The 17,641-nt window shown below is 40.5% G+C and overlaps 1 protein-coding gene across 1 annotated transcript in view; it reads left to right on the forward strand.

The window, feature by feature from the left end:
• Positions 1 to 11,376, forward strand: part of HS2ST1 (heparan sulfate 2-O-sulfotransferase 1) — an 80,103-nt gene extending 68,727 nt beyond the window's left edge. Inside the window, exons 5-7 of the mRNA XM_032192621.1 lie at positions 6,295 to 6,392; positions 7,664 to 7,821; positions 10,109 to 11,376. Of these exons, the coding sequence (XP_032048512.1) occupies positions 6,295 to 6,392; positions 7,664 to 7,821; positions 10,109 to 10,335 (483 nt within the window). The 3' untranslated portion in view covers positions 10,336 to 11,376. The remainder of the gene's footprint in view (positions 1 to 6,294; positions 6,393 to 7,663; positions 7,822 to 10,108) is intronic.
• Positions 11,377 to 17,641: the final 6,265 nt, after the last annotated feature.

Here is a 17,641-nt window from a genome sequence, read left to right on the forward strand (position 1 = left end):
AGCATTTTTAAAAAGAGACCTAGGATCCAGTCCATACCATACCATAACTCACTACTTTCCGAGGCGATCGTCTCCGGGGCAGACGCGTTCTGCAGCGGAGTGGGGGATTGGACAGGCCGTGCTAATTTCTCCGGCACCCAGCCCACTCGGGGGAGCCCCCAGGACCCGGCAGCCCTCGTGAGGGAGGTGAACGAGGCGAGAACAAGGCGTAGGCGGAGCCAGCAGCGCCCCCTCCCCAGCTGTTCAAAAGCTGCCCCTAGGGAGCGCAGGCGACCAGGACTGGCAAACAGGGCGTGGCACGTCAGAAGGGAGTGGCGCGGCAGTTAACAGGGCGTGGCACAACAGATAGGAGGGCGGGGCAGTTAACAGAACAGCCAAACAGGGCGTGGCGCGTGAGAAGGGAGTGGCGCGGCAGTTAGCATGACAGTTAACAGGACGGGCAAACAGGGCGTGGCACGTCAGAAGGGAGGGCGGGGCAGTTAACAGGATGGGCAAACAGGGCGTGGCACGTCAGAAGAGAGTGGCGCGGCAGTTAGCACGGCTGTTAATACGACGGGCAAACAGGGTGTGGCGCGTCAGAAAGGAGTGGCACAGCAGCTAGCACGGCAGTTTGCGCAGGCATGGCGAGCAGGAAGGGCAGAGGATTCCCCCCATCCATCCGAACACCTCCTCCAACAGTGGTCTACCGCTAGCTCAGCTGCAATGGTGCACACCAGGCACAGTGCGCTCTCTAGGAAGTCTGTTCACACCCAGACCGACTGCCCGCTCAAAACTGCAGCAGTTCAGGTTTCCGGGTGCAGGGAGTGCCTGAGCCTGTCGCTACCACCTGTGGGGGGCAGAGAGACTGTGTGCGTCAGGTGCGAGCAGGAGGACAACCTGGTCCGCCTGATGGCAGAACTCAAGGAGGAGGTTGAGAGGTTGAGGGATATCAGGGAGTGTGAGTGGGAGATAGACTTGTGGAACTGAAGGACAGGCACCAGGGTGAGACACCCCAGATGGGGGTGGACCCCCTGCCTGTTGCTGTTGGGCAGAGGCAGGGGACCTAGGAGTTGAGGAGGAATGGAAACAGGTCCCTGCTCGACATCGCAGGCGATGCCCTCCCCCACCGGCCCCACCTTCCCAGGTGCCCTTACGCAACAGGTTTGAGGCCCTGAAGCTTGAAAGACCAGTAGCTGAGGAACAGGTAGAAAGTCTACCCAGAAGGATGCCTAGGGCGAGGACGTCGACTCCACACCTCAGGACTGTCTCCACCAGGACAGAAAGAAGGGTGATTGTTGTGGGTGACTCCCTTCTCAGGGGAACAGAGGGACCTATTTGTTGGCCTGACCCTACCCGTAGGGAAGTCTGCTGCCTCCCTGAGGCCAGGGTCAGGGACATTGCCAGAAAGCTTCCCAACCTGGTTCGCCCCTCTGACTATTACCTTCTTTTAATGACACTGAAGAGAGAAACCTGAAGACCATCAAATGGGACTTTAAGGGACAGGGATGGTTAGTGGATGGAGTGGGAGTACAGGTGATGTTTTTGTCCATCCCTACGGTGGCAGGGAGAGGTACAGAGAGGACACGGAAAGCCCACCTGATAAACACGTGGCTCAGAGGCTGGTGCCAACACAGAAATTTTGTTTTTTTTTTGACTGTGGGGCACTTTACTCGGCATCCGGCCTAATGGCTGCAGACGGGTCCCTATCTCTAAGGGGAAAATGGATCCTGGGCCAGGAGTTGGCGGGGCTCATTGAGAGGGCTTTAAACTAGGTAAGAAGGGGGACAGGGCTGAAACAAGGCTTGTTGGAGCTGTGCCAGGGGTAGCAATGGCAAGGCTGGGAGAGAAGGCAATGGCCCGACTGAAGTGCATCTACACTAATGCACGCAGCATGGGTAACAAACAGGAGGAGCTGGAAGCCATTGTCCGGCAGGCAGGCTACGACTTGACTGCTATCACAGAAACGTGGTGGGATCACTCTCATGACTGGAGTGCTGCAGTGTCTGGCTATAGGCTCTTCAGAAGGGACAGGCAGCATGGAAGGGGTGGTGGTGTGGCTCTCTGTATCAGAGAGAGTTTTGATGTTGCGGAACTTGAGGCTGGGAATTATAAGGTTGAGTCCCTATGGGTTAGGATCAGCGGGAAGGCCAACAAGGCAAGTATCCTGGTGGGGGTTATAGACCGCTGAACCAGGATGAGGAGACTGATGAGGAGTTCTACAGGCAGCTGACAAAAGTTGTGAAATAGTCAGCACTTGTTCTCGTGGGGGACTTCAACTTCTCAGACGTATCCTGGAAGCACAACACAGCCCAGATAAAGCAGTCTAGGAGGTTTCTGGAGAGTGTGGAAGATAGCTTCCTGACACAGCTGGTTAGTGAGCCTACCAGGGGAGGTGCCTCACTAGACCTTCTCTTCACAAACAGAGAAGGACTGGTGGGAGATGCAGTGGTTGGAAACTGTCTTGGGCAGAGTGACCATGAAATGGTAGAGTTGTCCATTCTTGGAGAAGTCAGGAAGGGGACCAGTAAAACCGCTGTATTGGACTTCCAGAGGGCTGACTTTGAACTGTTCAGGACACTGGTTGGTAGAGTCCCTTGGGAGGCGGTTCTGAAGGGCAGAGGAGTCCAGGAAGGCTGGGCGCTCTTCAAGAAAGAAATCTTAATGGTGCAGGAGTGGTCTGACCCCACGTGCCCAAAGACGAGCTGGTGGGGAGGAAGACCAGCCTGGCTCAACAGAGAGTTGTGGCTTGAGCTTAGCAGGAAAAAGAGGGTTTACAATCTTTGGAAAAGAGGGCGGGCCACTTGTGCTGACTATAAGGATGTTGCGAGGCAGTGCAGGGATAAAATTAGAAAGGCCAAAGCTCATCTCAATCTGGCTACTGCTGTCAAAGACAACAAAAAATGTTTTTACAAATACATTAATGCAAAAGGAGAATCTCCAGCCTTTACTGGATGCAGGGGGGAACTTAGTTACGAAAGATGAGGAAAAGGCGGAGGTGCCTTCTTTGCCTCAGTCTTTAGCGGCAAAACCAGTTACTCTCTGGGTACCTAGTACCCTGAACTGGTGGAAGGGGATGGGGAGCAGAATGTGACCCTCACTATCCATGAGGAAATGGTTGGCAACCTGCTACAGCACTTGGATGTATGCAAGTTGATGGGGCTGGATGGGATCCACCTGAGGATACTGAGAGAACTGGCAGAGGAGCTGGCCAAGCCGCTTTCTATCATTTATCAACAGTCCTGGCTATCTGGGGAGGTCCCAGTCAACTGGCAGCTAGCAAACGTGACACCCATCTACAAGAAGGGCCGGAGGGCAGACCCGGGAAACTATAGGCCTGTCAGTTTGACCTCAGTGCCAGGGAAACTCATGGAGCAGATTATCTTGAGTGTCATCACGCAGCACTTAAAGGGCAACCAGGTGATCAGGCCCAGTCAGCATGGGTTTATGAAAGGCAGGTCCTGCTTGACGAACCTGATCTCCGTCTATGACAGTGACACGCTTGGTGGATGAGGGAAAGGCAATGGATGTGGTCTACCTTGACTTCAGCAAGGCTTTTGACACCGTTTCCCACAGCATTCTCCTCAAGAAACTGTCTGCTCGTGGCCTGGACTGGCGTATGCTTCTTTGGGTTAAAAACTGGCTGGATAGCCGGGCCCAAAGAGTTGTGGTGAATGGAGCCAAGTCCAGTTGGAGGCCGGTCACTAGTGGCGTTCCCCAGGGCTTGGTACTGGGGCCGGTCCTCTTTAATATCTTTATTGATGATCCGGATGAGGGGATCGAATGCAACCTCAGGAAGTTCACAGATGGACACCAAGTTAGGTGCGTGTGTCGATCTGCTTGAGGGTAGGAAAGTTCTGCAGGAGGATCTGGATAGGCTGCACCGATGGGCTGAGGTCAACTGCATGAAGTTCAACAAGGCCAAGTGCCGGGTCCTGCACCTGGGGCACAATAACCCCAAGCAGAGCTACAGGCTGGGAGAAGAATGGTTGGAGAGCTGCCAGGCAGAGAAGGACCTGGGAGTATTGGTGGATAGTCGGCTGAATATGAGCCAGCAGTGTGCTCAGGTGGCCAAGAAGGCCAACAGCATCCTGGCTTGCATAAGAAGCAGTGTGGCCAGCAGGTCTAGGGAAGTGATCATCCCCCTGTACTCGGCTCTGGTGAGGCCGTATCTCAAGTACTGTGTTCAGTTTTGGGCCCCTTGCTACAAGAAGGACATGGAGGTGCTTGAGCGAGTCCAGAGAAGGGCGACGAAGCTGGTGAGGGGTCTGGAGAACAAGTCCTACGAGGAGCGGCTGAGGGAGCTGGGTTTGTTCAGCCTGGAGAAAAGGAGGCTCAGGGGCGACCTTATCGCTCTGTATAAGTACATTAAAGGAGGCTGTAGCGAGGTGTGGGTTGGTCTATTCTCCCACGTGCCTGGTGACAGGACGAGGGGAAACGGGCTAAAGTTGCGCTAGGGGTGTTTTAGGTTGGATATTAGGAAGAACTTCTTTACTGAGAGGGTTGTGAGGCATTGGAATGGGCTGCCCAAGGAAGTGGTGGAGTCACCATCCCTGGAGGTCTTTAAAAGATGTTTAGATGTTGAACTTAGCAAAATGGTTTAGTGGAGGACTCTTAGTGTTAGGTCAGAGGTTGGACTCGATGATCTTGAGGTCTCTTCCAACCTAGATAATTCTGTGATTCTGTGATAACCTACTCTGTTCCTTTTCATGAAAAGCATAATTTGGTCAGTGGAACTTCTTCCTGATAGAGATGAGTGGGGTAGAAGGCTCAGCATGCTGCTGAGTCCAAGCCATTTATAGAACTTAATATTTACAAAAAAGAATGAATCTAAAAGTGTTGTTTTAGGTTTTAATTATATTCTGGACAGACTTGGTAAACAGTCACTGGGAAACATTAAACCAAAATGCACAGTACTACTGCTTGGTTAGACTGTGCTTTAACTTCTAACTTACTGGAAGAATTTGAAATTCTTTCCTATTTATGTAATGCATTAATGCATTGCATTAATAATTTTCTGTTTATGATGTTATGATCACAATGTACATGGGGGAGTTCATTTTCTTTCTGTGCCCCTGTACTTCAAAAGTTATAGTTCAGCTCCAATAACAGAGTCTGTAAAATGTTTCTTAAGGTAAAGTTTCTGTATGGGGCAGTCAAAGTATGTGTGGAAAAGGAAGTGGGGAAGGGGACTTCTCCTATTTCATCTTAATTTAAAAATTATTTCCTTTCTTACACACTTTAACTATAAAATAACCTCCAGGTATAAGCAAAGTCTTTCTTTTGACAGGTGCCAGTTCATACTTAGTATATACATTCATAAGTTAGGAGGTGCATTTAAACGATTTAATTTCGAGGTGATGTTGATGCTATGAAATAATCATGGTAGATCACACTAGAATTTCTCTGGAGAAAGCATACCTTGGAAATTTTTCTAGAGAAAGCATACCTAGGAAAGCAATGTCCATGTTTACCTTGTTAAGCTGTGCATTCATGTGTGATGTGTAACATGTATCAGCTATTTGAAACACAAAGTGCAATGCAGAACAAGACTACAGGTTAATTCCTGTGTTGGGCTGATACCATGAAGTTTTTCGGGTTATCTCAGGATCTTTACCTCAAAATAAATCTAGGTAAGGAGGTCATATGTTGATTAAAAATACCATAATTACTCATTTTATGGTGGCTGGGTAAAATACTTGCACGTTCTTTACAATGCTAATGGATTTTTTATTGTAACTGTTGCTGTAATTGAAATTCTGTGTGGCTACAGCTGTCTGTCCATGCTGTTTGGAATATTCTGTTACCCAGTGAACAACTTGTTTCACTTCTGATTGCCTCTGAAACAACAGTTCTTTGTCATAATATTTAAAATGTAATAGAACAGATTTCAATCTAAAACACAAAAGGCACGGTATTCTGTGCTCTAAAGATCCAGCTGTTCCAGTATTGCACAAGTCCCAATGACATTTGACTCTGTATCTGTAGTAACTTCTCGCGTGAGGGGAAAAATGACAATACCAACACTTCTTGACTGGTTCTGCTAGTTTTGACATAGCACCTTTGTCAGGGGGCACAAGTAGGACCCAGTTGTTGATTACCTCTATTTATAAAAGGTTTTCTGAATACTAGTTTGATTTAGACAAGTAGGTCCTCCCAATAAAATATTGTCATAGCAAGACTTGAAGACATTATTTTCATTCTTTCACATCATGTCTTGTGATTTTGTGTCCCCGCTACATTTAGCAACTGAGCAGGTCGAGATGGGTGATACTCATACCCAACTGTAAAGCTCAGTTCCGTTTGTCTTTGTTTCAGACCTTCGATGAATGTGTGGCAGCTGGAGGCTCAGACTGTGCTCCGGAGAAACTTTGGCTTCAAATTCCGTTCTTCTGTGGCCACAGCTCCGAGTGCTGGTAGGGAGATAAATGTGGCTTAAGTTCTTAGTCAAGTATATCATCGCTGAAATTTAATTGTAACGAATTTGAATATGTAGTACAGCTGGGGGACTGGATGAAGTGTAGCAGCAGGTACTTTACTAATTCTTCTTATTACATATTTTCTTTGAAGGCGCCTCAAAATGCTTTTTACTGAAGCAGTATTGGAGTCCTTTAAACAAGCAGTATGTTAGGATACTGTATCAGCAGTGTTCTGAGGAAAAACTTAATTTTGTTTTAAAAAATTATTTGTAGATTTAGGATCTTTAAATTTTTCCTTTATGTCAGGTTACAATATATGTTCTTCTGAGTGGAGGTATTTTGTTCAAGATCCTGGAGTTGTTTGGTTGTGCTTTTTGTTTTTTTTTTTGAGAATGAAGTATTTGAGATCTGGATAAATTTATCTACTTAAACGTTTATCAGACTTCAGTAGTCAATGATATATAGTAGAAACAAATGCAAATAGTGTCCATCTGTCAATGCATCTTGTTTTATAACAATGGCACAGGCTTTAAAGAACTGTTTAGCAAAACCAAATTTGGAAAAATGGTTAGTCACATAAAACAATCACATTCAAGTAGTATGTAAAAGAGAAAATGATAATAAAATTAAAACAAACAAAAACACACAAATAATATGATGGATTCTGAGTGAAATCAAGGGGAATTATTTTAGTTTGTCACAGGTACTGTTCATCCAAATGGAATTAATTTAAGCATAAGCAAAGCAAATGGTCACTTGGGAACTTCTCTTTCAGTGCCTCTTGGCCATACAGCTGAACAAGCAGAGAAAAATACATCTGAGCCTATGTTTTCACCCTGTCTAGATCTATAGAAAGAAGGAAAATGCTAGTTTAATTTTTTCTTTGTTGTTCAATGGGAAATCCTCCCATTAACTGCAATGACTTTCTAATACAGAATTATGCTTGAACAATGTAAAAGGGAAGGTGCGTTCTTACCAGAACCATATATATATATATATAACCTGACTATATATATATATATGCTGTTTAAATAGTAAGTTATTATTCAAAACAACTAGCGAAGTGAAATTTTAGGTATGATAGGTATGATGTTTTAGGTATGAACACAGGTAAGAGAAACTGGAAAGGGAAATGAAGATAGAAATCGTTATAATTTGAAGTGAATCTTGCCTTTCCTATACAAATGTCCTTGAAGTGATCTCCACCTAGGGACCAAGGATTGTTGGCTGACATCAGAGCTTGCTGTAATTGTTATTTGCCATTTTAGGAATGTGGGAAGTAGATGGGCTTTGGAACAAGCCAAGTACAACCTGATTAATGAATACTTCCTAGTGGGAGTTACTGAAGAGCTTGAAGACTTCATCATGTTATTGGAGGCAGCTTTGCCCCGGTTCTTCAGGGGTGCCACAGAACTGTACCGGACAGGTATTTAAATAGTTGATTTCCATATCCCATTCATGTTCTTATCACTCTTTTTTATGTGAATTATTTAAACCCAGATGAATAGTTTTGAGTCTCTACCAAGCTTGCCTCTCCGTTGACTGATATCCTTACAGAAAAGAGAAACTCTTCCAAGAAAACTCTCCATACAAATTTTTGAGGGCTACCCAAGTGTCTTACACAAACTGTAAATGTTGAAGACTGGGCTAAAGGCAGTTGTGTAGGTATGCTACATTTGCAAATCACAGAAAGCTCAAAATATATGCTTAGGAAATTGCAGCAGGTGTTTGTCAGAATATTTTTGAAAAGGCTTGCAGGGGCTTCAGTTACATTAAGTAGTTGGTATTAGCAGATTATATTTCCTCAGAAGTTCTGCTGAAATTCTGTTCTTGATGCAACCTTATTATCTGTGTAAAATCAGTTATGATTTGACTGGGTTTTCTTTTTAAAACAAAAAGGAAAAAAAAAACTCATCTTGTCTGCACCTGTGTTCAAAATCAAAATTTAGATCTTCAAATGACAAAGGGGAAGAAAAATGAGTTTTAAACAAGAAAATTGAAACATTTTTTTGTTCAGATGGCTTCCTTAAATTTGCTTTTATCACAGTGATTTCAAAAACTTCAGTAATTATTCTTTAGTTCAGACATTCTTAAACTCAGTCACAGATCATGCAGAAGAAGTTTTGAAGACCTCCTGTGGATAACCTGGAAATTCTGGCCCAATATGGCAAATTGTTCATTAAGGAATGTCAGGACAGAGCGAGCAAAATGATATCTCAATAACTGTGGGAAAGTTAACTTAAAAATGCTACACATGGTATTCAGAAACAGGGAGTGTAATGATGTTTTTTTTGGAGAACTCCGACTCCTGTTACACAGTGTGTATCATAGGATTTCTTGGTCAGACTGAAGATCCATACGGCTCGTGAATACCTAATTAGATACTTAAAGCTCAGTGTGTGGTATCTGGCAGTGGTCATCAGCAAACGTCAGCGAAAGTGTGTAAGAACAGGACAAGTGAATGATAGTCATCGCTACAGGTTATCTTCAGTTCCGAAGAATGAGTAAAATGCACTTTGAAGGATAACTTTTATTTCTTTGGAGAGTTTTTAGTCCATCAACTGACTTTTAAAAAATTCTCAAACTTGCCACAAGTGACAGAAGTTCCACAGTTAAGCTGAAAAAACCTACAGTTTTTTTAATATGACAAAACCTACTTGTGCTTTGAACCTATCATGTAGTTCCGTTTGAGGACCCCCATTCCTTTATGAAGGATCTGAGAACAGTAGTACTCAGTCTTTTCCAAGTTTTATGGCCCACATTATTTTCACCTTATATATATTATTTTCACCTTATATTTTTTTTTATTTTGTTTTTAATTATTTTTATTTTACTACGGTGGTGGGACTGAAAAATTCTAACCTGAGTTCTTTCTTCTGTGGAAACTGTTTTACACCTGTGATTTGCTTTGTTTCCTTTGTCTGTACCTTTTCCAGCACATAGACCACTGTCCTTCACACAGTATTTGAGATTTAGGTTCACTGTGAGTTTATTTCTTTCTGCCTATATGAAAGTGTTCCCTCTCCAAGATTATCTTGTTTCCACAAACTGTTGGTTTACTTGGGATACAAAGGTCCAAGTACTTCTGGAGTCATAGTAAGATTTTTGCTATACAGGTAGATCACTTTCTGTGAGCTGGCCATGCAACTTATGATGAGGAAAAGATCCTTCTTAGAGATCCTTCTTAGTAGGGCTTCTATCTGCAAATGGTAGAAATGGAACTGATGCATCAAGCCCTAGATAAGTACTATTGACAAATTTAATATAAAACAGCAGAGAGCACTTCTTAAGGAAAATATTTTCAGCATTTTGGTCATCTTTGTCTCATTACCTAAGTCTCTGGCTCTGCAGTTTATAAAACTCTTAACATTAGATACCTTATTAACATCTAAATAATTAATTCTGAAAGACTAATCGTGCTCCAAGTACATTATGTGGAGTAATCTTGTTCCTTAAATGAAATGTTCATTCCTTGATTTTATTAGAGTAAGAAGAAAGAATTGAAAGAACTGTTGCAAAATTCATTAACATTTAGTGAGAGACTGCGATTTTCCAGCCCAACATGTTGCGTTAATAAATTCTGGATTAAGTTGTGTCACTTCAAATGCTATCGGCGTGCTGAGAGTGTGAAAACTCTGTAAATAAAAGGACTGTATACATTTTTTCATCACGTGAACGTTAAAGTGAAGCTATTGCTTTCATTTTGCATTTAGGAAAGAAGTCTCATCTTAGGAAAACAACTGAGAAAAAACTTCCCACAAAAGAAACTATTGCCAAGCTACAACAGTCTGAAATCTGGAAAATGGAAAATGAGTTCTATGAATTTGCACTGGAGCAATTTCAGTTCGTCAGAGCACATGCAGTTCGGGAAAAAGATGGAGAATTGTATATTCTGGCTCAAAACTTTTTCTATGAAAAGATTTACCCTAAATCAAACTAAGAACATAATACTGGTAGATTTATGGACCTAAATCTTTTGTCACATCATCATCACAGTCCTCAGCCATGGAAACTAGATTGCCTGTAGACCTCCAAGACATTTCTCTATAGATCTGAGAAAAGTGGGCTGTGGATCACCTCCAGGGTGTTGGATACCAACTAACCATGTTGGTAATCCAGAAGCAAAAGTTTCATTTCTTTTATCTAACTACATTCAGTGGGAGTTAATACCCTTTACCTGAAGAAATCTACACTTTAATTTGGAGCAATTAACACACAGCAGTTCTAGTTGAAAATGTAAACAAAAAATGCTTCTGTTAATGCTCTTTTTAATTTTCAGAGCAATTTATTTTTGTTTATACTTCTGTGAAGAGGAAGTCATTTTTCCCAGCTTTCAACATGGAAATTTTGGTTGTATACTATATGAGTAGTGTTAATAACTGGTTGACATCTGTGCTTTGTTTTTGTGAATCATGTCACATGATATTATTTGGGATGGTTAATCATGTTCTGCTGAGAAATGCTGCTGCTGGAATTGCCCATATTTATATATGTGGTTTTATTAAAAAATTACAACTAATCATTAGTGTTAAAACAACATCATTTTCAAATTAATATTGTAAAAAGTTAAAGAATCAGAGCAGTGGGGGGGAGGGGTTCTTTTGTTTTTTTATTCACACTACCCCTGACTGAGGTTGGGAAAACTACAAAGAAAGTTGGTATTGTCTGCAGTTCTAGTTGATGCTTACAGTGGTATAAAAATAGTAAAGTCAATATAAAGTTTCTCCATGGATTCTTTGTAGTAATTGTAAGCTGAGGTATTGGTGAATCCATATTATGACTCCATTAGTGAGCTGTGGTATGGTTAGGGTTTTCCTACTACTTTGAGACTTTTACCTGTAGAATATTTTTAATAAGGTGCTTTATAATGTGTTTTAAAGCATTGCATTTACAAAAAGAGTAAGATGCTGTAAATACTGCTTATTTTATGTATTTGGACCAAAAGGTTTAAAGTAACGTGTTCAAAGTGGGTTTTTGGTTTTAGGGTTTTTTGTGTTTTTTTTTTTTCTTTTTTCTTTTTTTTTTCTTTCCACCCATTCTGTTGTGTGAAGTAAAAAAAAAAAATAATAATAATAATCAAAAATCACATATACTTCCTGGTTGAGTTAACTGTTGGACATTACAGAAATGCACTTCAGTGACCTCTATGACTTTAATACTAGAATGTTGTCCAGGGATTCTCTTTACAGAAATGTTGTCATCATCCTTTATTATGTTAAGAGGAAAAGAAGAAAAATGTGATGTGTAGTCTGGTTGAGAAAGATGCAGTGAGCTTGACATAATTGTATTTATGTAACTGCCTTATGTGACTATTGTAAATTTGTGAGTTGCCATTATTAACCATGTGAAACACCTGGTAAATCAAGTAAATTGAAACTTGAGAACAGATGTTTGGGGCCACTGCATTATAGCAAATGGCAGTGGAGAACTACAAGAATTTGTTTCCTATTGAATTTTCGTAAAGATCTGAGTATTTACACATCTTACACCTGCCTTTTCTTAAAGTGCTTTTCACAGGGTCTGATGGGGGAAGGCACTGAGGAGACAAAGTAAAAAATGGTTGTAAAGTTTTTAATTCCTAAGGGATGATGCTGAAGGCTTAGTTTAAAATTACCAACTGGAGTTTCTTTAACCAGCTTGTTCTTGTAATGAAAACAAAGGAAATGGAAAATGGTCTGTGAACTGGGTGTCTGCAGCCAAAAGCAACAGTCCAATTACAGACAGGATAATGACAGACTATCAAGTACATCTTGCCTTTTCTTTGTTTTCTTGGATTTTCTCTTTGAATTTTAAAAATAGACCTCATTGTTCTTCCCAAATAATCAGGGAAGTTCCTTCTGGTAGTTTACCATTTATATAGCGTGAACCATGCATAAGATTTCCTGTGCTAGTTCTTGTCTACTGACGTCATTAATAATGCCAACATGCCTGGGAATAAGATGTGTTCACACATGAAGACAGTTTCTTGCTAAAGGAAGGAGCTGGGTCGTACACAAGAAGTAACTAATGGAGATATAAAAACTTCTAAAACAAAGCAGTAGCCTTTTTGAAATAAGTGGAATATTTATAATCCCGGTAAAGACTATCTACTAGGTGATAGTTTTATTTCAGATATTTTTGACTATATTGCTTTCCTTCAGTATGATTTGGTAAGTTACCTTCTTGAGTCAAAATTCTAAGAAGAGCACCTCTAGGAGAATGGAAGCATTTACTAAGTAAAAACATAAAACATTCACCTTAGTAATGAAAAAAGTTATGTACGCAAATACTTCTGTATTCACAAGAAAAAAAAAAAAAGCAGAGCTGCTACTGATTTCAGTACAGCCTATAGAAACCTTTTCTATTTCATAAACAATTCTTAAAGTTGTATGCCTTCCCCACCCTCCTCCCCAGAATTAAGGATTTCTGAAATATGAGCCTTCAGTAATGGTAGAAAAAATTGTATTTTTGTTTACTTTTAAGAGCAATATACTTTTTCATAGTTCGTATAAGTAAACACATTATCTACTTCCTGTTCTTTGCTATGAACTGACCAGATTGAGACAAAAGTTTGACTTTTTTTTTAATATTAGCTACAGTCGGAGAGGTGAATTCATTGTAGATGTACTCTGAAAATGTTACTGTCTGTGAAACATGAAAGGAATTCAGACTGTGTACTTTTGTATGTAGTGCTACCATCTGTCTGGCCAGCTGTGAACTTTTTAGAATCCATTGACTTAAGAACTATTGATCTTTGATTTCCTAAAAGCAAAGAGTTTAGGAAAGGAAACTTACAAATTTTTTAATAACCTGCTGTGTTCATCTTCTATTCAGAAAGGAAGCAATCCAATCTGTTGATATTAAAAACATTTTACAGTACATAAACAGAATTTATCTTTTGCGTTTTCCCGTAAAGAGTTTGAATGAAAAGCGACAATACATGGACTCTTGTTGTTGCAGGTTGTATGATCAGAAAACTTACTATGCAGCCTCCTGAACACTTAACTGAACTCTGAACTGAAGTCACTGTAGTCTGCAAAGGAGTAAGACTTACTTTTTGCTGGGCTGAGTTCATTTGAAAGGTGCTGAAATGCTCATATATGTAGTTGAGTGTAGGTGTGTTATGTGGTTCTGTACTTTTTGTACAAAATTAATGCTCAGATTTTGCGCAAAATTCTAGCCCTGTTGAAACTCCTGATTGTCAGAGAAATGGCACTAGGACCAGCTGTGCTGGCAACTACATAGCCATAACCCCAGCATGTCTGGAGCACTTGGGATCTACTGGGCAGTGTTGATGGGAGAGCAACAGTGTTTTCGGCTTCTTCCCATAATGATCCTGTATCCATGCAACAAGAATTTCACTCCTGTTTTCTTAGTGCATCTGTGGGCAGACAAAATGCTAGGGTGTGGAGTGTCCTACGTGTACATTTCTGTTTGCTTTGGGTTTATTTTCGTACGGTCTCTATTAATGGTATGCTGATCGTAGCATCATTTTCAAACAGGCATGAAAATCGGTAGCTCTACAATGTGGCAAAGGAAGCAGCAGTCCATCCTGGTCATTTGAAATGCCTTTTCTGGGTACTTTGCTTTTCTGGAGATACTTAGCTGTTCTTGCTTTCCAGGAATACGCATTTCCTTGTTTATGATCTCAGTCCTATTTTGATATCAGGAAGAATTCTGTTATAATTCTGTTATAATTCTGTTAACATTTTCCATTAAGCTTACCTGGTGTTGCTAAGTATGTATATGACGAAAGCTATGTGATGACGCTGTCTGAACTGTGCTGCTTAAGCAGTCAGTGGAAAAACCTGATTCAAGTGCACTGCCAATGTAGCTCTTCAAAATTAGAGCATATTTTATGACTACTAGAGATTAAATGTAAGGAAACTGTAGGGCTACGGAGTTGCATGGAAGCATCCTTTACAGTAAGCCTATGCAACTACATAACCTTTACAGCAGTATTTATAGAAAGAGCCCTTTTCAAGAAGACTTTTCTGGAGTATAATTATAAATGTTTATACACTTGTACTGTCTTATATTTACATCAGCAGGTTTCTGTAGCTTCTGTAAAAAAGACAGGTTTGTGAGCATTTCTAAAGTAGTACTGAATGTAATTTTGAAAAACATGGATTGTGCTTCATGACTTTTTTCTTTTTAAATACACACAGCTAACTAGTGCCTTTTTTCCTCACAATCCATGTTGAAGATGTTTGCTCCCTCTCACCCTCAGTAAATTGATTCGTTTGTGCAATACTATTCCAACTTGAAACCATTTTGTCACAGCTGTTTGAGAAATAATCTCCATTTTTCCTTATTATGCTGCCAGCTTTCTGTTGTTGAAGTGTTTCAGTTGATTACCTAATGCAAATGCTATAAAATAAAACACCCAGTGGGAAGGGGAAAAAAAAAAGTCTGCTGTCCTGTCTTAATATCTGTATGTCACATTCACATGAAAGGATCTTTTCCTAGAACATGTTGTCATGCAGCATTGTAAACTTCACTTGCAGTGATTGCAATTCTGGAGGGGAGGGATGAGCTGCAGCGTAGTTCACCTGTAATAATTTCATATAGCCACAACCAAATATATTTATAAGCCTTTAGAATTTGCATTGGGCTTTCTGTCCAGGCACATAATAAATTTCTAGTGGGTATACATTGTGTTGGAAGTGTCAATGAAAAGTTCTTTAATATTAAAACTGAGATTTGTAAAAGCAGAAAATTAGCATTAAAACAATGAATTGATGCATACGTGTGTCTCTGGCTGAAAGAACAAACGACATGACAGATTACCGTGGTGCTGGAAGATGCTCGCTTACTGCGGTAATGAGCGTGGTGTGAGAATTTGAGTGGAATAGAAATGTGGTTTGCATTTGTAGGCAAGCACTTAAAACAAGAAAATATAGTGAGCATGAGGACGACACTGTTTAGGATTTCTGATGCATACTGTAAACATCACCCTATAAACATTCCTAGCTGTACGCACTATGGAGCTGAACAACTGTCTGTCCCGGCCAAGTTTCCTAATGTAATAGTTCCTAAATATTTAGTTGTCAGCCTTGATGATTAAGAACCATCATGCAGTTACTCAGCAACTTCCACTTGAGGATTTTGCTGACCTTAAATCCCACTTCTGTTGCAAGTAGACTTTTCCTTATTTCCATCACTGGAAGCGAGAAGTGTAATTGCTGTATGGAAAACAAGGTCTCTGCTTCTATCAGCCAGTGGGAAGTGAATGGAAAAATTTGGCTGGCCTATCTAGAGGTAGAGGGCATTCTGCGGTCACTGTACCTCTTCCTAAAATGATGAAGTAAACAAAATGGCAGCCCCAAAAATTGACAATACAAAAAATGTTTTATTTAAAATTATAGTAGCTTTTCCTGTGAAAGACAGAATGCTGTTACAGGTATGAGGTAAGTACTGCTTGAACCTTCTTTTTTAACCAATGCTGCCATTTGCACAGGTAATTAATTGCATCAGTTGGAATTCATGAGAGGGGCGTGAAAGAAAGGAGAGGTTTTCGTGTTAAAGCTGGATTCTTTGCAGGTCCTGTATTTTCATTTTATTATTTACTGTTTGAATCTTGCATTTGATTTCAGTATGATTTCCTTACTTAATAAAATACAAGAAGTTGCTAGTGAATGTCAAAGCAATGTCCAGATGTTTTCTTCAAGCACAAGTCCCCTGCTATGACCTCCCCCTGGCTTCATTACCACATAACGCAGATGTGGTAACTTTCAATAAGAGCTAATTTAAAGGACTAATAATACTCTTTATTAAAAAAAACCTCTACAAAGAACACCTGTGGCCTAAAAATGAAGGCTTTGAGACCTTTCACCTTGTCATAATAACCAACTGCATCCTCATAAAAATGGAAAATACTGTGATAAACATTCTCTACCCACTTTTTACATGTTTACAAGGCTTGTCCTGAATACCAGTCTGATTTGCTGCATGCAGGCAATACCTTCTTATAACAAACATGGATGTCAATAATTGCACAAAGAAAACTACCCGTCTCCCTATTTAAAAAAATAAAAAATTAAGAAGATCTAAGAACAAAACATTATAAAGGTGATTGGTGGGAATTGGGGGTGTAGTCTAAGCATACAGGTATCATTCTTCTAACATTTTAAGAAATGAATTGCTGCCTTGCTGGTAGATGCATGTGCATTAGTATGAACTAATACACTATTAGTATGAACTCATCTGTTGTTTTTTTTCCAACTAAAAAAAAAAAAAACATATTTCAAACAAATTTGGTTTTAATAAGAAAAAACACTTTTTTTTTCTGTTTTGAGAGAGAAACATACCTAATTTGGTGTGATAATTTAAATGCTCTAACTCAACCAGAACTTCTAGGCTTGATGCAGCAGTGACTGGAAAATATTATGAACAGTCTCTTTACCAAAAAAAAAAAAAAAAAAAAAAAAAAAAGGCAGTCTAGAGAATAATGTTTTTCTTGCCCTAAAGATGTTATTGTCTTGACAAATATTGATTGCAATTTTTAGCACAGAATAGAATTTGGCATCCTTAATCTCCTTTATTTAGAATTTAATAACTTTTAAAATGTTGCTTGACTTTGGAGAACTGGCAAGGGAAAAAGGAATGCTCAACTGCTGGAGACTTGTTCAGTTATAGGCTGGCTTTGTCAAGGCTGCCTCTGTGTAATGATAACTGAATATATGGGCAAAAGTTCTGTAACACAGTCAGTATGGGAACAAAGTGTGTATGTGCGTCTGTGAGGACAATAGGTACAGAGTGGAGTGGAAGCATAGGCAGAAATATAAACCAGTATATGAGGTTGTAGACGTCATAATGTTAACAGCTATGATGGCTATCTTTGGCCCAGTTATCTGCTTTGGATCTTCAGTGCCTTCCCTAGACTGAATTAATGAATTCAAGGTTGGAACCATCAAGGCTACTGCTATTATAAGCAAGGCCTGTGCACCAATGAATAAAATCTCTCCTATTTATAACTCCAGTCCAAATGCCTACTTCCTGCACTTCTAACTGCTAAGCTATAGATCTGGAAAAGCAGATTGTGCTGCCTGGGAGGCTTGTATGCTCTTCATTTGAGATCCTTGCATCTTGAAGATAAAATGGACAGTAATGGCATAATAGAAGTCAAATCCATGAAGTCTGGGAGAAAGCATCTTATACTCACATTACAGGAAACAAAAATTACACTTTTTTTGGTGTCCATTCAGAATGAGCTCAGGGCTTCTAGCCAGACATCTGTTAATACTAAATGCTACTGCTGAGAGATG

The sequence above is a fragment of the Aythya fuligula genome, chromosome 8 (genome assembly GCF_009819795.1).
Source record: "Aythya fuligula isolate bAytFul2 chromosome 8, bAytFul2.pri, whole genome shotgun sequence".
NCBI classification, from domain to species: Eukaryota; Metazoa; Chordata; class Aves; order Anseriformes; family Anatidae; genus Aythya; species Aythya fuligula.